The 27010-nt window shown below is 46.1% G+C and overlaps 1 protein-coding gene across 1 annotated transcript in view; it reads left to right on the top strand.

Annotated features, from left to right (window-relative positions):
- Positions 1-27010, top strand: part of TTBK1 (tau tubulin kinase 1) — an 84169-nt gene that overhangs the window by 42944 nt on the left and 14215 nt on the right. The window contains exons 9-12 of the mRNA XM_054398354.1: positions 2840-2994; positions 4783-5002; positions 9005-9180; positions 9887-10445. Coding sequence (XP_054254329.1) covers positions 2840-2994; positions 4783-5002; positions 9005-9180; positions 9887-10445 — 1110 coding nt within the window. The remainder of the gene's footprint in view (positions 1-2839; positions 2995-4782; positions 5003-9004; positions 9181-9886; positions 10446-27010) is intronic.

The following is a 27010-nucleotide window of genomic DNA, read 5'->3' as shown; positions in this document are numbered from 1 at the left end:
CTTCCAACCCTGACAATTCTGTAATTCTGTAACAGCTCATCCATACACACCAGCACCTTTGCTTTCTTGCAGACTCTTATGGGCCTCACCTATTATTATCTCCTTCTTTAATATTCATCTTTAATGATTTGTCTTTTTCTTCACCCATTCACTGTTTGCTATCAGCAGACAGTGCTGGATTTGCTCAGCCCAGAGAAGGACTGTCACCTCTATAGGAACAATCCTTGTCACAGAGGCTGGAGAATGATGGGATAGAGGGCAGCCCTGTGAGAAAGCACTTTGGGATATGGGTGTGTGAAAAGCTAGACATGAGCCAGCAATGTGCAATGCAAATACTTCATCTTGGTGACACTATGACTTCCCCTAACCCCTATCATCCTTACTCCTCAGTATCATTTGCTTTAAACAAAAACAAACACAAAAACCTTCAAGCAAACAAAATCCCTCCAGTCCTCTCTCAACACTTAGAGCCATATTTTTCTCCCACTCTTCTGCCAAGCACCCTATAGCCTGGCTTACAGCTTTTTCTGTCTTGGTGTGAATCATAGAATGGTCTGGGTTGGAAGGGACCTCCACAGGTCACCTAGTCCAACCCTCTCTGCAGTCAGCAGAGGCATCCTCAACTAGATCAGGTTGCCCAGAGCCCTGTTGAACCTCACCTTGAGTATCTCCAGGGATGGTGCCTCAACTACCTCCCTGGGCAACCTGTTCCAGTGTTCCACTAATTCTCTTCTCTCTGTCTCTTGGTTTTGCAGTTCTCCTATCAAACCCTTGCTCCTATCTGATTGTTTCTTTTTTCCTTTTTGCACCTTTTAGCCACCATGATTATTTTTTATTTGCCTCAAGTAATCACACTACTGTCTTTTACCCTCCCAGCTCTGTCTGGGAAGATCATAATCCTCCTCAATGCATGAAAACAACCTTGCTGACATTCAGGACTACAGCTGATGCTCTGGGGCATCCAAATAGTCGCCAGCTTTGGGGGAAAAGAGAATTATTCTATCATGGGTCTGCTGCAGGTTCACTCTTCCTTAGCCAGTGATCTTAGCTGGGTCCATGAGATGGGGAGTCTGCTCTTCCTGGACCTACTTCTCATGGTGGTTAAGGTTGCCAAGATCAGACTTGGGCACACGCGGTGGCACATGGAGAGTGTCTAGTTTCTATTGACTTCTATGGCCCAAGGCCAAGCCATCAAAAAGTGTTTGTCAGTAACCATAGAATTGGTGTGGTTGGAAAGGACATTTAGGATCATGGAGTCCAGCCATGTTCTAAATCTACCAAGGGTGGCACTAAACCATGTCCTCCAACATCACATCTCTGCATCTATTGAATGTCCACAGGAATGGGAATTCAACTGCCTTGGTTGAAGGGAGTCTGTTCCAGTCTTTGAGAACCCTTTCAGTGAAGAACTTTCTTCTAATATCCAACCTAAACACCCCCAGTGCAACCCAAGGCCATTTGTTCTCAGAGTGTCACTTGTTACGCTAGGGAGAGAGACCAATACTCAGTCAGGCTTCAGCTTCTTTTCAGAGTGCTGTAGAGAGCAATGAGGTCTCCCCCCAGCCTCATTCTCTCCAGACTAAACAATCCCAGTTCCCTCAGCTGCTCCTGACAAGATCTATTCTCCAGACCCTTCACCAGATTCACTGCTGTTCTCTGAACCTTCTCCAGCACCTCAGTGTCTGTCTTGTAGTGAGGGGCCCAAAACTGAATCCAGGACTCAAGGTGTGGCCTCAACAGTGCTGAGTACAGAGGGGTGATCACTTCCCTGGTCCTGCTGGCCACACTATTCCTGATGCAGGCCAGGAAACTGCTGGCCTTCTTGGCCACCTGAGCACACTGCTGGTTCATGTTCAGCTGGCTGTCAGCCAACATCCCCATCTTTCTGCTGGGCAGCTTTCTAGACACACTGCCCCAAGCCTGGAATTTTCATGGATTATTTTGACCCAAATGCAGAAGCCATCACTTGGCCTTGTTGAATCTCATTGACTTGGCCCCAGTCCATTGATCCAGCCTGTCTGGGTCTCTCTGTAGGGCCTTCCTACCCTCCAGCAGCTCAACACTCCCACCCAGCTTCATGTCATCTGCAAACTTGCTGAGGGTGCACTCAATCTCCTCATCCAGATCATTGATAAAGATATTAAAGTGAGCTGGCCCCAGTACTGAGCCCTGTGGCACATCACTAGTGACTAGCCACCAACTGGATTTACCTCCATTCCCCACCACACTTTGGGCCTGGCCATCCAGCCATTTTTTTTTTTACCCAAAAAATTCCTCCATCCAAGCCAGGAGCAACCAGTTTCTCCAGGAGAGATAGTGGGAGATAGTATGAAGTGCAACTTTAGAAATTCGTTTCATCAAACATAATGCCATTGCAGGAGTGGAACACCTAATTCTAGGACTCTAGGTCAGGAAAAAAAAAGAGGAAAAAGGTGGCTCAGTTGAAAGCTGCAAATAAGGATTTTATTGCAGGTTGGTGGAAGGTTGCAGGAAATGGCAAACTGCATATGTCTAGTTTACAGGAAAGCTGAGCTGAAGTTAAGGCTTTAGAGCTAAGGGTATCAAGCCAATTGCAGGATTTCATCAAGTCAGTGTCAAAATGTTGCATGCACTTGTGTAGATGCAAAGACTTTTCAGTCACCAAGCCAAAACCAGCCTGAGAAACAACAGGTACAATTTTATAACATTTGCTCTTATTTCTTGGAACCTTTCATAGGGAAGATGGAGATTCTAAGCTACATTTGGTCCTTATGCTCATGCTTGAGATGTTTTTGAGAGAGCCACCTTCAGCTACTTAACATAAATTGACTTTTTTTGTGTGTGTGTACATTTATTCCAGTTAATCATGTCCGTTTTCGAGAACAGCATGAAAGAAAGAGGCATCACTGAAAATGAAGCCTTTGACTGGGAGAAGGCTGGGACAGACATTTTGTTATCCACTAGCACCTCTACTCCACCACAGCAAAACACCAGGCAAACAGCAGCCATGTTTGGGTGAGTACTGCAGGCATGCCAGTGAGCCTCCAGGCTTCCTCAGTAACAAACTCCCTAGCCGGTTCATTTTGGAAAGGCTTCAGGGTTGGAGGGTGTGGTGGGTTGAAGAGAAGAGGAGGCTGAGAGGAGACCTCATTGTTCTCTACAACTGCCTGAAGGGAGGTTGGAGTGAGGAGGGGGCAGCCTCTTCTCTGTGGTGTCAAGCAACAGGCCTGGAGGAAATGGTTTCAAGCTGCAGTAGATGTGAGGAAATATTTCTTCACTGAAAGGGTTCTCAGACATTGGAATGGTCTGCCCAGGGCAGGGGTGGAGTCACCATCCCTGGAGGTGTTTAAGCAGTGTGTGAACCTTGTGCTAAGGGACATTGTTTAGTGTTGACCCTTCAGTGCTGGGTTGAGGGTTGGACTGGATGAGCTTTGAGGTGTCCTCCAACCAGATGTTTTCTGTGATTCTGATCCTGGGAAGCTGGAGCTGCATGGCAGTCACCACTTGGTTTGACTTCATATCTAAGGTGGTGGAATCACAGAATCATAGAGTCATTGTGGGTAGAAAAGACCTCTAAGATCATCAAGTCCAACCATCAACCTAGGACCACCATGGCCATTAAACTATGTCCAAAGTGCCATGACCATACCTCCAGGGACGGTGACTTCAGCACCTCCCTGGGCAGCCTGTTCCAATGCCAGACCTATTCCAATTTCTATCCTGAAAATACATTTTCTGCTGAGGGTGACTGTATGGACTGAGTCACATTAAGGGACTAGGGGCTTTTGGCCTCTGATGGAGGATTGATGGAGCTTCTGCTTGTATATTTTGCATACATGGCTTGAGCTATTGTGGGGGTACCTGCTGTAAAGCAGTTATTACCTTGGTTTTGAGTGACTTTGTGATTGACAGTGAGCTGAACAATGTAGAGTGCATGCACTGGTCATGACTAGAACACAGCTCCTTGACCATTACAAGGCATTTCATGTGCTGGTGCACATGAGCTTGGTGCTCAGAGATAGGTCCAAACAAAAGTTGGTAAGGCTTAGTTTCTGGTCTTCATTTGGGCCTCTGAAAGGGTTCACATTAAGGGATAATAATAATCCTTAGTAATACTAGTAGCAAGGTGGATGTTGGTCTCTTTTGTCTAGTAACAAGTGATAGGAGGAGAGGAAATGGCCTCAAGTTGCACCAGGGGAGGTTTAGGTTGGAGATTAGAAGAAACTTCTTGACCGAAAGGTTCTCAGAGACTGGAACAGGTTCCTCAGGGAGGTGGTTGAATCCTCATCCCTGAGATGCCTCAGAGTGACAGAGATGTGGTGCACCAGCCTTGGCAGAGTTAGAGAATGGGTGGACTTCATGATCTTAAAGGCCTTTTCCAATGGAAACAGTTCTGTGACTATAGAAGGCCAAAGCTTAATATGTTAGAAGACAAATACTCCAGTAGCTCATGCAAAGAGGGGAAGTTTCTTCTAAGTTAAATATTGTTTACTGGGAACTTCTGAAGAAGTTTGCAGCCTCTGTGGTCTGGTAGTCATGGAGGTGTTGGGCAGAAGGTTGGACCTGATGATCTTAGAGGTCTTTTCCAACCTTTGTGATTCTATCCATCCCCTTGTCTTTGTGACTGTCAGGTGGAATCCTCCCATTCTGTTTCAGGTTGTCATAGCTAGGACAATGCTGGACTGCCTGTTTTTTCAGTCTGGTAACACCCTAAAAGCTGCTAAGGAGTTTGTGTGGGGCAGTGTGTTAGGCCTCCTTCTTTAAGTACCAATAATTTTACCTTCCTTCTTATCTCATCCACAGGGTGGTTAATGTCACTCCGGTACCTGGGGACTTGCTTCGTGAGAACACTGAGGACGTCCTACAGGGTGAACATCTGAGTGACCAAGAGAATGCTCCTCCCATCCTGTCAGGACGGCCAGCAGAAGGTCTTGGTCAGGCTCCAAACACCGTTTTCAATGAGGCTGAAGTTTGGGAGGAGACAGATGTGAATCGCAACAAACTCAGGATCAGCATCAGCAAAGTAAAGAACATTTATTTATCTCCTGTGGCTGCTGGATTCATAGACTGCTAGGTCCACTGATGTAGCATCCCAAAAAGCACTGTGGGCTTTCCCTTTGGAATTGGGAAATGACAAACAATTCACAGAGTAAAAGCCATTTGGATTAATTTAGGTCTTTATGCAGATGACATTTTGGAAGCCTATAATGCCAGAGTGAATCCTCCATACCATCATCATATCCTTATCTAGCATCTAGATGCTTCAAGCAATAGAAGTTTAGACCTTGCATACCAGATAAAATATCAGAAATGTCCCAGGGTTGGAAATTTTAAACCAAAATTTTATTATGTCCTAACCTCGTGAGTAAATCAATTTGATCAGAGATTTCTTGCCTCCTTCCTGGAGTTGTTCAAGGCCAGGTTGGACAGGGCCTTGAGCAAGCTGGTCTAGTGGAAGGTGTCTCTGCCCATGGCAGGGGGGTTGGAACTAGATGATCATTAAAGATCTCTTCCAACCCAAACCATTCAGTGATGCTATGATTCCTCATAAGCCATATTTTTCTACATCTTGGATCATCCCTAATTTTTCTCTTCCATTTTCTAAACCTCCCTTTCAAAGGGTAGCACAATTTATAAAAAGCATCTAATGCTGGTTTCACTCCTGTGAAGAGTGAGAGAAACAGTCACTTAATATTCTCACATAGTTCTGCATTCCAAGATCATAGCAGGCTTTTTAGCTTTAGTGTATTCTGAATTTGTTTTTTTCTCATAATCCCTAAATGTTTCTCAGGCCTTTATTGTAAATTCCTTGGAGGCATCTCCACTGAACAATGGTTCTGTAGAGAATCTATGAGTTTATTTATTAGCTGTTGGAAGGAAATTGGCATTTGTTGTGTCAGTCTCAATTGTTGTATCAAAATCAGAATGTCATGTGGCATGGTATCAGGTAGATACAGAATCTGTTAGCAGAGAAACCTTCATCAAACAGGCTTAAAATACTACCAGGGTATACTGAAGTCACCTCAAAAACCTGTCTTTAATGGACATTTGTGGATTAGCATGTTAAATCTACCAGTCTTCTGGATCAGACCAGAATTCACTTTGGTTTCTACTGGCACAAAATGACTCCTTCTTTCAGCCTTGTAGATGTCTCCACTCTCCTTAGTCTTACTACAAATTATTCATGGACAAGAAATCATCTCATCTAACTGGGATCTGGTGAGGCTACTTCTTGAGTACTGGGTTCAGTTTGGGGATTCTCACTACAAGAAAGATACTGAGGGGCTGGAGTGTGTCCAAAGAAGGGCAACAAAGCTGGGGAAGGATCTGGAGAACAGGTCTGTTAAGGAGCAACTGAGGGAACTGGGGTTGTTTAGTCTGGAGAAAAGGAGGCTGAGGGGGAGACCTCCTCATTCTCTAGAGCTCCCTCAAAGGAGGTCAGAGATATGTAGGGATTGGTCTTTTTTCCCTAGTAACAAGTGATAAGACAAGAGGAAATGGCCTCAAGTTGAACCAAGGAAGGTTTAGGTTGGGCATTAGAAGAAACCTCTTCACTGAAAGGGTTCTCAAAGACTAGAACAGGCTTCCCAGGGAGATGATTGAATCCCCATCCCTGGAGGTATATAAAAGCTGTATATATGCGTTGCTGAGGGACATGGTTTAGCACCATCCTTGACAGAATTAGAGAATGGGTTTTAAAGGTCTTTTCCAACCAAAATGATTCCATGGCGCTTAAAATTCATCAAAGCAAATAATTTGAATCAACACATTATCTGTATGGAAAATCACCAGCAGCATTCCCCAATACCAGAAATTGTAAACCAAGTTCAGAACCCTTTTTCATCTCTCACTGATAAACTGTGTGCATTCCTAGAGGTTCTCACTGGGAGACAGATGAAATCAGCAAAGCAGAGTGGGAGAGTTCTATTTCCACAACATACCAAACAAAAAGCAGTATTACAGAGAAATTCTGGCAACTCCTCTGTGTTTTGCTGTTCCTCTGAACCACCAGGCACCTTGATGCTCTTCAGTCAGTCTGAGATGTGCACGAGGGAGTCCTAAATGTCCTTTCTGCATCCTAGTTGTACATCATGTCTTAAGTACCCACTGCTATCATTCACAAGCCCTGTCTTAGTAGCAACTAGAGGCAGGAGAGGTTGCTACAGGATCCACAGCATGACCAGGTGACTTTCCTGCTGAGAGAGAGATGCTATTTCTTGTCAGTTTAGCTTTGTTGAGCCTAGGGAGTTAGTCAGGATGCCTGTGAGCTCTTCAGTCTTGACAAACTCTGTAACTATGCAGCAGTCTGTGAAATAGAGCCCAAGGGCATCGTGCTCTCCAGAGCTAAAGAAGTCTGTCCTTTCTGTGAGGGTTGTTATCTTTAGTCTGACTCTTGCCTGTCCTTTCACTGTGCTAAGCTTATGATCTTTACTCTGACTGTTCTCTGAGAATCATTTTTCATTTAAGATGCAGTCACCACACAGAGGAAGAAAAGGAGACTGCAGATTTCACATGTAGGGGCACAGCTTCACCTCTGTTTGTAATCTCAAGCATCCCTTTTGTCTTTCAGAACTGCAAGGGCAGCTGGTGTCTAAAATACTCTTCCTCTGTTCACAGCTTTACCATACTTCATCTTCCAGTCTTGTAGCTCTAGAAGTAACTCTGGGTTTCCGTGTCTTACTCTGTTTTTAGTTAATGAGTAGATCTTGCTGTGTTTTTTTCTCCCCAATACCTCTCTAAGGTCATCCTCTGCTCACACAGTTTAGATCTTCTTCTATCCCACTCCTCCCATTTACGTGCTAAGATTTCCTTGCTTATTGTCACTGACCTTTCTTAATCCTCCTTCTGATTCTCCTTCCTCCACTGGATCAAAGTTGCCATTCTGTGTTTTTGAAGGAGCCTCTTCCATCTCCCTCACACCCTCACTCAATTCACTGCTCTTGGATCTTAACAAGTATCTCCTGGCCTGAATGGATTACAGATTAAATCATTAGCACCTGTTCTGCTCTTCCTGTAATGCCTGAAAATTCTCCCAAGTCCCTCAGCCTTTCTTCATAAAAGAGATGTTGTAGTCCCCTAATTATCTCTGTAGCTCTTTTCTGTACCCTTTCAAGCAGTTCCTTGTCCTTCTTGATGTGGAGAGCCCAGAACTGGATGCAGTGTTCCAGATGAGACCTCACCAGGGCAGAGTGGAGGGGGAGATTTTCTCTGCCAGGGCGAAGCAGCACGATGGAAGGCAGAAGGCAACTGTGTTAGTTAGCTGCTTTTGCTTGCTTGCTGCGAAAGTTAAGAAAAAATAGAAATCAATTTCACTAAGGCCACATGAAAACAGAAAACATGTACGGGTGGATTATCAACACTCAGCACTCCTAGGTGTCCCTGAGCATGTTCAGCTCCCCACATGACCTCAGGTCTGTGGAAAGCTCTTAGAGATGTTGTGGTTGGATATATGTCATGGAGGACTTTGTTTAGAGGACCGAAGTTTTAAAAACAAACAAAAAATCCACACCCGAACCACCCTGGGAATTACAAGATGGCTTAGTCTTAGTTATATTAAGTTTATCAGAAGTAAAGATATGTACACGATCAGAGGGCTGGAACCTCACTCCTCTGGGACCAGGCTGAGAGAGTTGGGCTTGTTCAGCCTGGAGAAGAGAAGGCTCTGGGGAGACCTTACAGCAGCCTTCCAGTACTTAAAGGAGCTGCTTTGAAAGATGGGGACAGACTTGATAGCAGGAGCTGTTGTGACAGAACAGGGGGTGATGGTTTAGGTTGGATATGAAGTAAAATTCCTTTCCTGCAATAGTGGCCAGGCTGCCCAGGTGGTAGAGTCCCCCCCCCGGAGGTGTTCAAGAAATGTGTGGCTATGACACTTTGGGACATGGTTTAATGGCCACAGTGGTGTTAGGTTGACAGTTGGACTCGATGATCTTAGAGGCCTTTCCCAACTGAAAATATTCAATGATTCTGAGATTGTAATGTCTTTGGTCAAACTTTGAGGTTCTCTTTGTTTACCCCCCTACAGACTCAGTGCATGGTGGAAGAGGAGCAGAGAAATGGTGTCTGCCCCAGTTCCCCTGTCCGTGTGCCTCCGGAGTCCCCCACTGCACAAGTGCGCTCCCTAAGATACCGCCGTGTGAACAGCCCCGAGTCAGAACGCCTCTCTACTGCTGATGGCAAAGGAGATCTGCATGAACGAAGGTTTGCTAACCTCTGGCCTCCTACTGCTTTTAGATGTGTCCTTAGGCTTGAGTGTTCGATATCTGCTCAATACCTTCGTCAGTGATACAGACAGGGAGATTGAGTGCGTCCTCAGTGTGACACCAAGCTGTGTGGTGCGGTGTACCCAGGTGGGCAAGAAGGCCAATGGCATCCTGGATCAGGAATAGTGTGGCCAGCAGGAGCAGGGAAGTCATTCTCCCCTGGGCTCCTCAATTCAAGAAAGATGTTGGGATGCTGGAACATGTCCAGAGCAGGGCAGCAAAGCTGGTGAGGGGTCTGGAGCACAAGCCCTGTGAGGAGAGGCTGAGGGAGGTGGGGGTGTTTAGCCTGGAGAAGAGGAGGCTCAGGGGAGACCTTATTGCAACTACCTGAAGGGAGGTTTGTAGCCAGGTGGAGCTGGCTCCTTCTCCCAGGAAACCAGTGACAGAACAACAGGACACAGTCTCAAGCTGTGCCAGGGGGGGTTGAGGTTGGAAGAAATTCTTCACAGAAAGAGACATTGGTCATTGGAATGGGCTGCCCAGGGAGGTGGTGGAGTCACCATCCCTGGAAGTGTTTGAAATAAGACTGGATGAGGCACTCAGGGCCATGGTTTAGTTGATGAGATGGTGTTGGGTGATCTTGCAATTCCTAGCTGTAACCACAGACCTGATGTATTTTTAATGGCTTCATGTTTTGTCTTTAGATCTCGAATGGATTTGCCTGGCTCTCCATCACGGCTTGTGTGCTCTTCCCAGCCAGCCCAGATGCTGTCCATCGACACTGGCCAGGCTGACCGGCAGGCAAGCGGGAGGATGGATGTGTCCGCGTCGGTGGAACACGAAGCCCTCAGCAACGCCTTCCGCTCGGTGCCGCTCGCAGAGGAGGAGGACTTTGATAGCAAGGAGTGGGTTATCATTGATAAGGAGACAGAGCTGAAGGACTTCCACCCAGGTGCTGAGCCGAGCACCTCTGGAACCACGGATGAGGAGCCCGAGGAACTAAGACCTATCGAAGATGGCGAGGAGAGAAGGCGCTTGGGGGCAGATGCTGCAGTCAGACCGAAGACACACGATGGGCGAAGTCGGGGTATGCAGCCTGTGACTGAGGAGGACAGTTCCCACAGACATGAAGGACCTTCTCAAACAGTATCTGACAGTAAACACGAACAGCAGACAGGAAGTCCAGCCCACTCCCCCCTCCATTCAGCACCAGCTATCCGACAAAGGAGACGAGAATCTGAACCTACTGGTCCTCAGAGACAGGTAAGATCCCTGGGTCTGTATTTTTTTCTGCCTAGTGTAGCATCAGCTTAGGAAACTCAACTGTGCAGGAGAAGTCTGTGATTCCAAGCGTGGATGCTCTTGTGAAACTCTTTCTGACAGTGCTTGCAACTGTTGTGAACACCTTAGAAGCACTCCCTATAGCTAGTAATGTTGTCCCCTACTAAGGACACACTGTTACCAAGGTTTTGCAGCCATTTTGGCACAGGGACAAGTGTAGAGCACAAGTTGTGGTTGTGGATATCTTTAATCAGTTCTCTAACTGCTCTCCCATAGTGTTTTGTTAACTACTGCTTAGTTGTATAGAGGTGTCACTAGCAAGTCTTCTCCGTGTAGTTTCTCAGCAGCAGTGTGTAGCAAGAGAATGTCCTCTAATCTAATCCCACATTAGCACTGGGCAGGCCTGCAGCAATGCAAATCATGAAATAACTCCCTGAAATTAAATTTGCTTCTACATACCTCATAAAAAGCTCAGAGAAACCAGCACACACATCCCATCAACGTTCCTTGAGTGACTGGCATAGTTGTTACGAAGTATTGACTCTCAGAAATATTTTTTACCTACTGTGTTTTGTCCAGATAGTTGTAGAGGGCTTTTTTTCCTTCCAGTTTTAGTTAGTTAGTTGTTTTTCTGTGGTCTTCTGAAGATACACAGAAGTTCAGTTTTCAGTGGGAGGTAATTTATTAGATTGTCTGGAAAAACATGATATCCTGTTAGGCTCAGAGTTCTCAGTCACATCTAATCTTCATTTCTCAGACATTTAGAGGAAGGTTGTCCCAGAGTGTTCACTACAAGAGATAATCATTCTCCTGAGGGCTTTTTGTGTTTGTATGTTGATGAAGATCTTTCATTGGGATCCATAAATGCAGGATAAGTCTCTGTCATGTACAAGTGATACCCTCCTGTGGCAGGTGTTCAAGCAGTCTTTTTAATCCCCTCTGGAAGATGGCAACTCCATCTCCCATTCCCTCTTGAATTTACTTTCTAGAAGAATGTTCACTAGACTGGAGCATGTTAAAAGAGCATCCCTACACTGAGGCCTTGCCCAGATTCTTCTCTTCTCTGGATCTTGGAGAGCTACAAGAAAACTAACAAAAAAAGGACTGTTCATTTTGTCAGCAAAAGATGAATAATACCAGAAGCTGTATGAAAAGAAACAAAGCAGAGCTTTGCCTGCCAGGCAAAGCTGGATGAGGCTGCTGTATTTACAGGAAAGACAGAAATTCTGACAGCAGGCACTGGGAGGTTGTCCTGTTGAGCATGGAATAGTAGCAGGATGTGCTCCTCATGGAGACTTTGTCCAGTTACAAGGTTCCTAGATGGAGGTGTTTGCTGTATAAAGCCAGCATGTTGAATGCCACAGATATCTACAGACTGCATAGGCAAGATCAGCCAAGTTGGAAGGGTCTGTGTCTGAATTTGCTCTGTCTATACACTTGTTAGGCTGCTCAGTGCAAGATGTGCACTTAATCCATGCAGTTCCAGGCTCGGGGCACAGTGATTGGAAAGCTGCCTGGGAGAAAAGGGCCTGGGGGTGCTGGTTGACAGTAGCTGAACATGAGCCTGCAGTGTGCTCAGGTGGCTAAGAAGGCCACCAGCATCCTGGCCTGGATCAGGAACAGTGTGGTCAGCAGGAGCAGGGAAGTGATTGTGCCCTATACTCAGCACTGGTGAGGCTGCACCTCAAATACTGAGTTCAGTTATGGGCCTCTCACTCCAAGAAGGACATTTGGGTGCTGGAGCATGTCCAGAGACGGCAACAGAGCTGGTGGAGGGTCTGGAGAACAGGCCTGGTGAGGAGCAGCTGAGGGAACTGGGATTGTTTAATTTGGAGAAGAGGAGGCTGAGGGGAGACCTCATTGCTCTCTACAACTCCCTAAAAGGAGGTTGAAGTGAGGTGGGGGTTGGTCTCTTATCCAGAGCACCAGAATGAGAGGAAATGACCTAAAGTTGTGCCAGGGGAGGTTTAGGTCAGAAATGAGGAAAAATTTCTTTGCTGCAAGAGTGGTCAGGCATTGGAACAGGCTGCCCAGGGAGGTGGTGGAGTCCCAATCCCTGGAGGTGTTCAAGAAACGTGTGGCCATGGGCACTTTGGGACATGGTTTATTGACCATGGTGGCCTTAGATTGATGGTTAGACTTGATGATCTTAGGGTCTTTTCCAACTCAAGCAATTCTATGATGCTCTATGCAAGATCTGCAAAATGCAGTGAACATGATAAAAGTCAGCTGATAAGAACCAGCAGGAACAATTGGCTGACATATTTAGGGTAGCTAAAGAAGGCTGAAAGTGCCTTCCTGGCCATAACACATAATACTGCTAGTGAAATGATAGGGGGTTGGGTCTGATGCAGTATGAAGGCTGCTTGTCACTGCATTGTAACTTAAAAACCAGGAAAAAAGAAAGATAAATTAATGGAATTGTGAGTGATCATTGCTAATATGTTAGACAGCCTTTTGTTCTCCACCACATTATGCTTTTTTTCTTTTTTCTTTTTTTTTTTTTTTCCCTTCCTATATTATGAAATACCTGCTAGGAACCTGGGAACTTCTAATGCATGGTTGTAACCTTGCTGTAGCAAAGTGGAGATAACAGCAAAAATTAGCAAAGATGCCATTTGCAGCACCACTGGGATTTAGGAACATTGATGCTGCCCATGCTGGGTGATATAAATATCTAAAGGAGGATGGAGCCAGACTCTGAGTGGTGTCCAGGGACAGGACAAGGGGCAGTGGAAGCAAGCAGGAACACAGGAGGTTCCATGTAAACAGAAGGAAAAACTTATTCTTTTTGAAGGTTGCCAGAGCCCTGGAACAGGCTGCCCAGAGAGGCTGTGGAGTCTCCTTCTGTGGAGGCATTCCACACCCACCTGGATGTGTTGCTGTGTGATTTACTTTAGGTGATCCTGCTTTATCAGGGGGATTGGACTTGATGATCTTCAGAGGTTCCTTCAAACCCCTACCATTCTGATTTTGTGACTGTGTAATGGATGCTACTCTGGGAAATATCAATACAGAGGAAGCTCTGAATAGCCTGGGGGGGTTTCTGGCACAAGTATTCTCACATATTAGATGTCTCCAAGTTTCAGCAGACAAGAGGACAGCTATAGTGGAGCCTGAGACCTCATGAGGAGTCCTGGTATAGAGTGAGAACATACTTGTTATGAAACCATTCAAGCCTTTGCATCTCTGCACTGGTCAGTGCAGCACCAAGCACCCAGCAAATGGCTTCTCAGAGCTCTTGGAGTTTTCTTTAATGTGAATGTTTCAGGAAGCTATTAACAAATCTCTGCTCATTTTTATCCATTAATGTGCAGATAAAGCCATAGAAATAGCTAAAAGTGGGGGGAGAGTAGCAAGATTGAACCTGCACTTGCTGCTCATGGTTTGGATGAGTGAACACTTCACTGGGTAAAAAACTGGCTGATGTCCAGGCCCACAGAGTGGTGGGGAATAGAGTTAAATCCAGTTGGCAGCCAGTCACAAGTGGTACTCCCCAGAACTCAGAACTGGGGCCAGCTCTCTTTAATATCCTTATGAATGATCTGGATGAGGGAATGGAGTGCACCCTCAGTAAGTTTGCAGATGACACTGAATTGGGTGGGAGTATTGATCTGCTTGAGGGTAGGAAGGCAAGAGGGATCTGATCAGGATGGATCAATGGACTGAGGTCAGTTGTATGAAGTTTAACAAAGCCAAGTTCCAGGTCCTGCACTTGGGTCACAACCCACCCCGGGCTTGGGGGCAGAGTGGCTGGAAAGCTGCCTGGCAGAAAAGGATCTGGGGCTGCTGGTTGACATCTGGCTGAACGTGAACCAGCAGTGTGCTCAGGTGGCCAAGAAGGACATTGCACTTTGGGACATGGTTTAATGGCCATGGTGGTGTTAGGTTGATGGTTGGACTCAATGATCTTATAGGGTCTCTTCCCACCAAAACAATTCTATGATTCTGTGACTCTGTTTACATATTCATCTTGACTCAGAATTGCTGCTATTGTTGCATATCATTTATAGTCAGACCTAGCAATGTAAGTTACAAATCTGTCAGATTCTGAAATGTGCTGAGCAAATCCACTGCCACTTGACAGGGACAGGGGAGGTTGCCTTCTGTGCTGGAACAGAAATACAAATGTTCAGACATTTATGAGTTTCAGGAATTACTTCTGACTTTAGGTCTGTGCTCATAGATACTTCTTGACTCTGAACCTCCTTTGCTGCTGGTGCAGTTGGAGCTGTACAGAATGTTTTGAGATCTGCCTGTCCAAGTGATGTCACATCTAAAAAACACAAGAGGAATGAGGCAGCAGTGGGAGATCATGTTAATTTGTCCTTACCTGTTCTTGGATGTGTTCTGCAGAGTTCAGGGAGAATTTTGCTTACTCTCTGTCTTATGATACCAACTTCCAGAGCCACAAGTCCATCTTTAGACACAGTCCCAGTGTGAAGAGGCACTGGTGGATTTCTGCACCAACTTAACTGCATAGTTAAAAATCCCTCTTTAAAAAATTCGTCTCTCTTGGTGCTCTATCAGACTTTCCTCCCACAGACAGGAGAATGCCACAGAGGGGCTCTATTTAAAGTTGTCAATGTCTTGACCCCAAGAGCACAGCAGCTGTGGAGCATATGAGCTCTTCCCAGTCATATTTCACTACTGACTTCTTTGTTGAGAGATCACACAAAGCTGCTTAGCCTGAAGACCAGTGTTGGTAATGCTATGGGTAAGAGAGGAGGCAGTCAGAAGCACATTGCACAGGCTGCCCAGGCCAGCTTTACATGGGAGACCAACTTTAGCTGTAATCACTGGTTCTCTTCTGTAAAAACCAGTGCTGGGATCCTCAATGAGACAAGAAAATAGTCTCTCTTCTTGTGCTGAGACCACAGCTACCCCCTTGCTCCTGAACTTCATCATTGCCTCGTTTGAGAGATGCTGTAGCTGTGAGGTTGCTTGATACCCTTGGAAGGAGCAGAGCTTATTAGAGGATGACCACTTCCTTGCCCCCCACAGTGCTGTTCTTGTCCTCCACTGGGTTGAGTTGGTGATGATTATTCTTTGGGAAGGGACACAAGAGACCCAGAAGAGGACAGGACTGTAGCATTTTAGGTGATCTCTACTGGCTCTGGTTCATGTGATACAGGGCCCTGGGTTTCCTCAGGTCTGTTACTTGGAGGAAACTCTTATTTGAACTGAGGACTGAAAGCTGAGCAGGGCTTTATCTGGGTTATGTTTTGGGCCTTGTGGCTGCTGTGGCCCCAGACACTGGAGCAGTGATGAAGGAAAGCCTTGTCATTCCCAGAATGCCTACAGACAGCAGGAGGAGAGGAGAGAAACTACAACTTCACTGTCTCCTGCAAAAATGGGAGGGTCGGCTGACACCCTGTCAGGCTGTGCTGCCATTCAACCAGACCTGCACAGGCTGGAGAGCTGGGCAGAGAGGAACCTCATGAAGTTTAACAGGGGCAAGTATAGAGTCCTGCTCCTGAGGAGGAATAACCCCTTGCACCAGTACAAGTGAGAGGCTGACCTGCTGGAAAAAAGCTCTGTGGAGAAGGACCTGGGAGTGCTGCTGGACAGCAAGTTCACCATGAGCCAGCAATGTGTCCTTGGGGCCAGGAAGTCCAAGGGTATCTTGGGGTGCATCATGAGTGTGGCCAGCAGATCGAGAGAGGTTATCTTTCCTCTCTGCTCTGCCCTGGGAAGGCCTCATCTGGAGTATTGTGTCCAGTTCTGGGCTCCTCAGTTCAAGAGAGACAGGGAACTACTGGAGAGAGTCCAATGGAGGGCCACAAAGATGCTGAGGGCATCTCTGTTAGGAGAGGCTGAGAGCCCTGGCACTGTTTAGCCTGGAAAACAGAACTGAGAGGGCATCTTCTCACAATGCTTATCAATATAAGAAGGGTGGAGGTCAAGAGGATGGGGCTGGGCTCTTTTCAGTGGTGCCCAGTGATAGGACAAGAGGCAATGGGCACATATTAAAAGAGGAGGTTTCACTTAAACATAAGGAAAAACTTCATTCCTGTGAGTATGGCAGAGCACTGGAACAGGCTGCCCAGAGAGGTTGTGGAGTCTCCTCTGGAGACTTTCAAAACTCACCTGGACATGTTCCTGTGTAATGTGATCTAGATGATCCTGCTCTGGCAGGGAGATTAGACTAGATAATCTCCAGAGGTCCCTTCCATTCCCTACCAGTCTGTGATTCTCTGTCTCTGAGGCAGAAAGAGGAAAAGCTGGTCTGAAGTAACTGAGCAATAGGTAGAAGCAAAACACAGCAGGCTCTCAGCTTTATAAACTTGGGCAGAAGAGGCCGGGTTGGGGAAGAAGGTGGCAGGAAAAATGATCTATAAAATCATGCTCTGTGTTTTGATTGTGCTTTTCCTTCTGCAGCATCATCTGTGGGCTGTTTGAGGGGACCTGAGGGACCATTTCTTACTGGTGAGAAATAGGTACTTGCAAAGGGGGGGCAGACTCACACTGTCCCTTCTCAGTGTAATTCCTGTTGAGCTGGCACTCAGTGCCTGCTGGAAATGATGCAATTCTTTGATGTTCAACTCCTCCAGCTTCACTCCACATGATAAGAGCTTGCCAGCTGATGGAGAAGGATGTCTGTAGATTTGGCCTCTGTCCCTTTTGCTCTTTAGATTCAGGATCCCTGTCCATCCAATGGGTTAGGAATAAAGGATCAGGGATACTTTAGGAGAAGCAACACTCACCTGTGCTTGTCCTATAGGTCATAACAATCAAAACCTTTAGCTCAGCAGAAATTCCTAGTTACATTTTTATATTTTTAAAATAGATGGAGCTCTGTCAACATCACAGTTTTCTGGGGCTTCACATGAGAGGTGTCATCCTGCTGCTGTCCAAACAGAGCAGAACAGGCTTGCTGCAATGTGCTTCAGCCTGGCTGCTGCCCAAGGGCAAAGAGATAAGAGAAGACACCACCTCCAGCACTGTGTAATTTAAGTGTTAGAGCATCAGTGAACAGAAATGATGTGTCTTTGACCTTAGCTTCAGCCAGTAGGCACCAACACCTAAGTGTAGGTAGAGAGAGTTTCTCTTCCCCCTCTACTCTGCACTGATGAGGCCTCACCTGGAGTAGTGTGTCCAGTTTGGGGCACCCCCAGCTCAAGAAGGATGAAGAACTACAGGAGAGAGTCCAGAGTAGGGGCACTAAGATGAGGAAAGGCTGAGAGAGCTGGGGCTGTTTGACCTGGAGAAGAGGAGGCTGAGTGGGGATGTTATAAATACTTACAAATGTCTAAGGGGTGGGTGTCAGGAAGATGGGGCCAGACTCTTCTCAGTGGTCCCCAGTGACAGGACAAGAGGTAATGGGCACAAACCTCAACATAAGAAGTTCCATATAAACATGAGAAGGAACTTCTTCACTTTGAGGGTGGCAGAACACTGGAACAGGCTGCCTGGAGAGGTGGTGGAGTCTCCTTCTCTGGAGACTTTCAAGGTCCACCTGGGCATGTTCCTGTGTGACCTGCCCTTAGCTGATCCTGCTGTGACAAGGGGGTTGGACTCAATAATATTCAGAAGTCCCTTCCAGCCCCTACCATTCTGTGATTCTGTGCTTGCTGGTGGGGTGTTGCACTTCGTCCCTTCATGGCCTGGACAAGGCCCTTGGTCCTGTGCCATAGAGGAGGTCTGTCTGAGTAGTTGGAATGATCTTTTTTTTTCATTCTGAGAAGTCTTTACCATATTGGGATGATACATAGAGTGGAATTCCTACAATGTGCCAAGGCCAAACATGGAGCAAAAAGTGATACTAAGAATTCCAGTATACGTAGTTGTGCAGCCTACGAACAGTGTACCCAGGACTGAATTTCTGCACCATCTCCACAAAGAAGAGATGGTTGTCTTTATGAGAAATGAGAGCTGCTGCCTGGAATTTCTTTGTCTGCCTCAAATACTCTTGTTTGACAGCATTACATTATTGCCATCATTACCTGACAGCCTGAGCTGTGCAGTGCCATGCAGTACATTTAGGACTATGAATAATTGCTTTTCCCACTTAATGCCTACCACAAGCTGAGTAGTTCTCCTGAAGATAAGATACCCACCTCAAAGCACTGCTAAGATATTGAAGGTGACAGGAAAGAGATGAAACTGGATGAAAATCAGCTCTTAAATCATTTGCAAGGGCAACATCTCTAGTAAGGTAAGGAGGTCCTTTCCAACCCCTGACATGGTGTGATTCTGTGAGAGCAGTGTTGGCTTAAGAAAATGCAATCTTGCCTTCTCAGATTTCCCACTTCCCTTTTGAAACCTGCAGAGACTACCTGAAAGGAAATGCAGAGCAAGGAAGGGAATGGATTTGAAAATGTACTTCCAGAAAAACTGGTCTAGTTTTTGGAAATCGAGATTGCTGACCCCTCTGAAAGTGCTGGTTTCATGGCAGAGGTAGAAAGGGGAGGAAAGGCTTAGCATTTTCAGCATGAAGAACATGAATTCATTCCTGTTACACTTCTCTCTTCCATTCAGTGTGTAAAGGGAAGGTAGGGACTGCGATCACATCTTGCCACAAGCTGTTCCTCTGTGAGTATACTCTTCCCTCTTCTGGCCATCCCAGGATCACAGAATCAGAAAAGGGACCTAAGAGCTCATCTTCTCCTCATGTCCTCCCATGTCTCTCTGTTCTGAATTTCTCGCTAAAGGTTCTGCCGGCCTTTCCAGCTGCTGCCTGTCCTCTGCTTACCGAAACTGAAGCATTCACACTCCCCCTGTCGGCACTCAATGTATCAAAGTGTATCAGGGAGGCCAGCAGTGGAAGTGTGAGAAAAACAAAGTCTGCTAACAGCCCTCTGAGTTGCCATTGCAGATCCCTGGAGCAGGTTTTAATAAGCCTCGTTGTGAAAGACCCCCTGAGAACCTCTCACTTTTTACATCCATACAATCATTTTAGCCCCAGGCCCTTCACCTTTTCTCATAGCCGTGGTTTCCAAGCGTGGTCAGAGCTTACTGTGAGCTGTATGCAAGCTGTGTAAGTAGTCTAATGACATCCCAAGATGAGTGATGCCAGAGGACCAGAGATGAAAAGCCAGAGGAGGGGACTGACGCAGCAGAGCCCGACGCTGCTGGCGTCACTCGTGTCAGCGTGTGTCTGGGGAGAGCATGACAGGCCCCTCGTAATGGCAGGCTCCCATAGTGCCCCTGGGGAACTCCTTAGGCACAGAGCAGTAGGTAAGCCCCACCTGGTAGAGCGAAAAAATCATTTTTCATCGGCCAGCGAAGGTGTCTGCAAGCATGCACATCACAAACCAGGGGCGAGTCAAGTCTTTGCCTGACACCTTTTCCTCCACTCTTCTTGGTCTTTTTCAGTTGGAGGAGGACAGGCCTTCTCAGCACTCCCTCCCGAGGTACAGCCCCCTGAGAAGACTGGCGTCCTCCGTTTTCTCCTCCTCAACCCTGGAGACAGAACACTACCCTCACGTTGGTGGCACTTTCATACAGCGCAGCCGTTCGGCGGAGAGCAGCCCCGTGCGCATGCCCCACCGCAGGCACATGCCCCTCACGGCAGGAAACCACAGACTCATGCCTTCCGTCCTCCGCATTTCCAGGTCCCAGCTCCAGCAGGTGTGGGCCCGCTTCACTCACAAAACATAGCCCGTTCAGGGAAGCAGCAGCCTCTGTAATGCAATAATAGATCTCACCTTGCCCACAATGTCTCACCCACTTTAATGCAATATTGAATTCCCAGACAACACTGGCCTAAGGTACTGTAACTTCCAAAGCCCCTTCCCCACATGCCCCCGTGCTCTGAGGAGAGCCTGAAACAAAAAACCAAAACCAAACCCGACCAACCAAACATCTCTGCCTTTCTAAGCCTCCCAGCAAAAGTGGGCAAGGGGTGGCAGCGTGGCCGAAGATGAGAACGCAGATGGGGAACCTGTGGTGTGTTGGAAAAAGAGGTGGATGCCAGGGCTCATCTCGGACCCTCGCTCATGTGTCCTGCAGCCTTGGGGTAGGAAGTGCAGGGCTGCAGGCTGCAAAGAACACACGGAATCAAGCCACGATCGTTGTCAAATTGTTACTGGAGTGGAGAGACTGCAGAAGTGTCAGCAAGCGTTACCTTCCCTGGGCAAAGCGGTTCGAGCATCCTTGCTGGTACCTTACACCAGGGTCAAATCTGTAGGCAGTTTTACTCCATCTAGACCTAGGCAGACTCCCCCTGGAAGCTCACCTGAGGCAGGACCTCAGGATTTGTCCCTCTTACAGAGTTACAACCGTGTATCTCTTTGTTGCTTTGACTCTGGCCATCCCCTTGCTTTTCTAGCAGTTTGGTTTCCATACCCTGACCACCTAGTTCTGTCTCTCTGGCTTTACCTGTTACGTGACAGTGGACCTGTTTGTCTGCTCTCCACTCCTAAGCTGCTCCAAATCTACCTGCCTTCCCCAAGAGGCGCTGACTGTCAAGAGCTGGACGGCAAGGATTTCCTTACTGATCCAGCTTTGTGCTACACTGTTTCTAAATTCCCAAAATTTTTAGTGCACCTGCAACTTTTCAGTGGCAGAGCAGCCCTGCTTCTTGGCCTTGCTTGGAAATGCCTATGAGAAGAGATCTCACTTGAGAAATAAACTGGCCTCAGCATTTGGTATTCAAAGCCCCCTGGAGCCCTTCTCTAAACCAGATTTGAACCTCAGAGGAAAAGGGAGATCAAATTTAAACTGTCATAAGTATCCTTGTTTTCTATGTTTGTCAGCATCACTGCAGTATAAAATGCCAGGTGGTACAAAGACCTTCTGTAGTTAAGTGAAGGTAGTAAGTGTCTTCTACTGAAATGAGCCTTTGGCCCAGTCTTCTGGGGGAGGAGGCAGTATGGATGTTAAGGCTAAAGAAGAAGAGGTCATTGCTGGTGCTCAGGGCTTTTGGAAGGTGTGTGAGCCTAAAGTAAAGTACTCTGCAGAAATTATGTGAGGATGCAATGACAGGGAAAAGACAGGACACAAACAAGCAAACACACAGAATCATAGGATCATACAGTTGTTAGGGTTGGAAGGGACCTCAGGGATCATCTCATTCCAACCCCCCTGCCATGGGCAGGGACACAGAAAGCTAAGGCAGATGTGAAACCAGCATGGGCTAAGTAGTTGGACGAAAGTTGTGACACAGAAGTATTACTGCATAGGCAAAGTGTTTCACCAGTTACTTCTGTTCAAATACTGATCTCTGTAGCTGTTTACTCTACCCGAGGCTTCCTTAATATCAGATTCATCCTTCTATCACAGAATCACAGAATTGTCAGGGATGGAAGGGATCTCGAGGATCATCTAGTTCCAATCCCCCTGCCATGGGCAGGGATACCTTCCACTAGATCAGGTTGCCCAGAACCACATGTAGACTGTGCAAGCCCAGACAGGGTGGGTGGTGCTTTCTGAAGCTTGTAGAACTTGCCCCACTGGGTCTGCTTGCCTTCAGGGCATCATAGAATGGGTTGGGTTGGAAGGGACCTTAAAGATCATCTAGTTCCAAGCCCTCCACCATGGGCAGGGACACCTTCCACTAGACCAGGTTGATCAAGGCCTTGTCCAGCCTGGCCTTGAAAACCTCCACAACCTCCCTGGGCAAACACACTCAGGCAGGCTGGGTGTGCACTGCCTTTTGTACACCCACAGTAGATCTTGGTAGATACAAGGATGGAGATGGAGGAGGCAACATACCCTCCTTGAGAAAATTCAGCTTATGCATAACCAGTCTCTTCCCACAAGTATCACTGACATCAATTTCTTTGTATTTGCCCCCAGTCATTTTACTGCCCACCCAAAATTTCCATCTACAATTTGTTGATCAGATTTTTTTTTTTTTTTTGGAAAAGGGCACTGGGCATTGCCAGAAATCCTTGGACTGAATTAGCCATTAACCTAATCCTGTTCGGCATTTCTTCTCTTGTCAAGCACAGAAATCAGAAAGAGCAGAGCTTTGCATTTTCTCAAAGTGACAGGAGAAGGGAAGATTTCCTTAAGGAAACTCTGCTCTGCTGGTGTTTTTCCAATGTTCAGTAGAGACTTGAATAGAACAGCAGAATCAAGAGCGAAAAATTGAATTTGGGAAAGGAGATTTTAAAATCAGTAGCTCTTAAGAATTTTTAGTTCATAGTCTCCAGAATATTTGCTTTTCAAGGTCAGTTTTAAGAAAGATGTCTGTTGTCCTAGTTTTAAAAAAACTGTTTTTCAGTTCCACCAGTAAGAGCATAAACAGGGTAATTGAGTATTTATAAACTCTGCCCTGCCTGAAACAGAAAGGAGTAGCTGATAAGCAGTTCACACAATCCAGAGTAGTCCATTTTAATCCATAAAATCTAAAGGGCAGTAATCTATCTAATGCTGCAGGCCTGTTCTTAGCAAGTAAACTTGGTACTGTGCTCCTTCTTCTAAGTTCAGAAGTCTAACTGATAAAGAGGGTTGGTTTTTGTAGACTCCAATCAAACTTTCTTGTAGATAAAGTTATTAATTGGGAAACCAACTAGCCAAACAAAAGAAATTTATATGTTGGTATCACAAGTGAGGATGTTTCTCACACGATCATTTTGGTTGCAAAAGACCTTTAAGATCATGGAGCCAAACCATTCTCTAAATCTGCCAAGTCTGATGCTAAGCCATAGAATCATAGAATTGTTTCAGTTGGAGAAGACCTTTTAAGATCAAGTCCAACTGTTGACCTAACACCACCATGGCTGCAAAGTCATGGCACTCAGCATCACAACCTACAGGGATGGGGATTCAACCACCTCCCTGGGGGAGCCTGTTCCAGTCTTTAAGAATCCCTTCAGTGAAGAATTTTCTTCTAATCTCCAACCTAAATCTCCCCTGGTGCAACTTGAGCCCATTTCCTCTCATCCTGTCGCTTGTTACTAGGGAGAAGAGAATGACTCACACCTGGCTCCAACCTCCTTCCTAGGATTTGTAGTGAATGAGAAGGTCTCCCCTCAGCCTCCTCTCCTCCAGTTCCCTCAGCAGCCACTCTTCACCAGCCCTGTTTTCCAGACCCTTCACCAGCTTCATTGTTCTTCTCTGGACACACTCCAGCACCTTAATGTCTTTCTTGTAGTGAAAGGCCCCCTGAAAAGGCCTTAGCTCAGCACTATTTCATGTCTTTTCTTCCAGAAGAAAATAAGAAGTCACTGAATGATTTAGCAGTGACAGGAAGATCAGTGGCTTAATAAGTTCTCCTGGTAGGCCAGCTCTGCAGAAACATCTGGATCACTTGATAACTTGCTTGCCTTCAAACTAATTATTGCATTCAACCAGGGACAAGTCACATTTCAGATATGAAGAATATGTCTTGCACAGAGTGGGAGAAGCTTGCTTGGGAGCTGCTGTCTTCCAAAATGAGGTGAAAGTTAGGGCAAATAATTAGCATATATATTTTCATTATGCTGCTATAGCCCACCTCTTTCCCCTCCCCCCCCCCAAAAAAAAAAAAAAAAGTATTCTTAGATGTAATCAGCAGGAAAATGAAGATGTGAGCAGAGAGGAGAGATCTGTTGTACTGGTGAGATCACTACTGGGCATCAGATCCAGGTCTTGTATAGAAGTTTTTTTCCCAAAGATTTTCAAAACCTGAAAAAAAGAGGTGATACAAGAATTGTTTGATTCTGTAAAACCTGCCTTGTGGAACGAGCTGGAAGAAATCATAGAAGCATAGAATGGTTGGGGTTGGATGGGACCTTAAAGATCATCTAGTTCCAACACCACCACCCCCGCCATAGGCAGGGACACCTTGCGCTAGCCCAGGTTGCTCAAGGCCTCATCCAACCTTGAACACCTCCAGGGAGGGGGCATCCACAAACTCCCTGGCCAACCAGTTCCAGTGTCTCAGCCTGTCATTAAAACTAAAAAGTGATGTGAGAGAGCCTGCTTGAGGAGAACAAGATGGGGTTTTTAATCCACCAAGCGAAAATAGGAGCCTGGGTGTTGGAAGATAAGTAACAAAGGTCAAACTAGATGTTCATTTGCAAGACCTAGGTAGGTGGATGGTAAACCACTGAAATAAGGCACTGGCTTTGCTGTTCAGATGCTGGAAGGTGGGATGCTGATTTCTAAACCATCAAAGCTGGGCTCCACCCCAGAACAATTGGGCATGTTGCTGTTACCTGGGTCTTCTGGGAAGTTTTATTTCCTGATCAAGATGACTTTTACCATTTAACTCTGAACAAATTAACTGGTGCTAATGGCTGGGATCCTGATGTTACACAGGAGTATGCAAAGAGTATTAAAAACTACTAGTCAATTTGCAGATTTATTTTTAACATCTACATCTAATGCTGTAAAAATTTCTATGGACTCCACATACTGTTGAGGAACAGTTGGTAAATTAAAGACATGTGAAAACAGCTCTCTTTTTATATATGTGGAAATGTAATAAATTAATATTAAAACTAGTCACAGTGCAACTCTAAAAACCAAACCAACCAAACAAACAAAACCCCTCTGGAGATTACATTTATATTGCATTTATTTATTGTGCTTTGTTTAGAATGACTGCAATTATAAATGTAAATGTGACCAAAGATCAAAGCCCCAACTAGAAAGCTCAAAGGAAGTAACAAGCGACCATTTCCCATTCAGGTCTCCACTTACCCTGGTCAAGTGAGAGGAACAGAAGTGATGGTTCTCTAAGAGGCACCCTCCTCCCCATCAACCCCATCCCATCCAGTCCTTTTCCCTGTGCCAGTGTTGGTGTGGCTGCTTGGGCCTGCACAAGGAGAAGAAAAGTTGTTTTCATCTGTGGTTCATTTTCCCCCACTTTGGTTCACTGCCCTTTTGCACAGCTGACAAGGGGCAGCAGGGAAAAAGAAACAAATGAGGAAGGTGTCTCAACACAAAAAGTCATGATGGGGCTACAGACTGAGAATTTGGTTGCCCTGCTTGTTCATTCATTTGTTTGTTTTTAACTCAAAAAGTTTGCTTAAATTCTTCAGCTGGGGTAAGTCAGTGCAAGTCAATACTAGTGAAATAAAATTCCCTTTCAGCATCAGACTCTTAGGCAAGTTGTGTTGATCAGAAGGGTCCAAGAACAAGGTTTCCATCCCAAAAGAGATTCATAGATTCATAGAATGATTTGTGTTGGAAGGCATCTTAAAGATCATCTAGTTCCCTTTCTGCCATGGGCAGGGGCACCTTCCATTAGATCAGGTTGCTCAAGACCTCATCCAACTCCTCAGAATACAGAATGAGGTTTGAAATGAACATTTGCCACCCCTTTGTGCTGTGGCAGTTATTAGCATCAGAAGGAGGGGTAGCTGCTGCTAGGGTCTCATTCTCTACTCCAGTGAGCAAATGCACATCACTTGTATATAGGTACAAAAGCCATCTTTTGAGATCTTGCTCTCTTGCCTCCTTTCACTTTCCTTCTATGCATTGTGGGAGATGTTTCCAATTTATCATCTTCTCCCCAGCCTCTTTCCCCCAGGAAGGAGCTAATGAGATGTGATTGCTGTGAAAATGGTGCTGTAAATGCTTGGGTGAAGCCAGCATGACCTGGGTACAGGTATTTATGCCAAGGAAGGTTTTGGTGGGAGGGGACTAGGCTGAAGCTGTCCTGACAAAAGGTGCAGGTTTGCAGATGCCACTGCATCTGCACTAGGAGCATCCTGTTGAGATAACCTTGCTGACCAAATCCCTGGTGTGAACCTTTGTCCACCATTTCCATATATTTTTGCCTGTGTTGAGGTGGAAGAGTTATGTTTAAAGTGTTTTTTTTATTACAGTGATGACAGAATATAAGCTAGAGATGCCCTGTAAGACAGCCATAAGGGTGATATAAACCCATCCCTATGCTACCTCTTTGTGATGAAAAGTATCTCTTGCTCTTCCACTTCTCCTTTTTGTTGTGGGCACGGTGTGGTGGTCAAGGCTGTTGCAAGACTGTTGTTCTGAAAGCAGCACACTAGTTCAAAGGTGTAATTTGCCAGGCTAAATGTCTTTGTGGTTCCTAGGAACTTCCAACCTGAACTGATGCTTTCCATTCTGCATGACAGATGTTGCCTCCAAGACCTTTCCTTCAGCTCTTCTCCTGTAGTTCATGTGATGATTCTTTAAGGGTCCCCAAGAGCAGAGGCAGATCAGCCAGCCTCTCAAATCTTGTGTCCAAATGACTTTGAGGAGTGTGTAGGAAGCTGTTCTAGCTGCCTTTCAGTTACAAGGTAATCATCTAAGGGAGAGTTTGAGTGCACCTTCTCTCTTCCAGTGTTGGGAGACTTCAAGCAGCACCTGAGCTGTGAAGGATGCTGGCAGTTGCCACCTTCCCTGCCCAGGATGAAGAAGCTGCATTTGGACAGCTGGCCTCCAGAGTAAATTAAGATAAGATATCTGACTCCAGGACTGGCTGACTTTCTCCTCTGGCATCTTGTCCATTGCTCCATGGTCAGCTGCTATGTTTAAATCTGACTCTAGATGCAAGAGCAGCAGTCAGCTGTAGCCCTGTAGGTTTCACATACAATGCAATGAGGAGGCAGAACCCCCTCACCCTCACCTTGCTGCTTGAGAAGCTGTCTTGGATCTAGTTGCCTCTTTATTCCCTTTTGTCTATCCTGTCTCTTCTCCACATG

Source organism: Indicator indicator, chromosome 2 (assembly GCF_027791375.1).
Source record: "Indicator indicator isolate 239-I01 chromosome 2, UM_Iind_1.1, whole genome shotgun sequence".
Taxonomy (NCBI): domain Eukaryota; kingdom Metazoa; phylum Chordata; class Aves; order Piciformes; family Indicatoridae; genus Indicator; species Indicator indicator.
The sequence above is the reverse complement of the archived record's forward strand: the minus strand, read 5'-3'. Positions and strand labels throughout refer to the sequence as shown.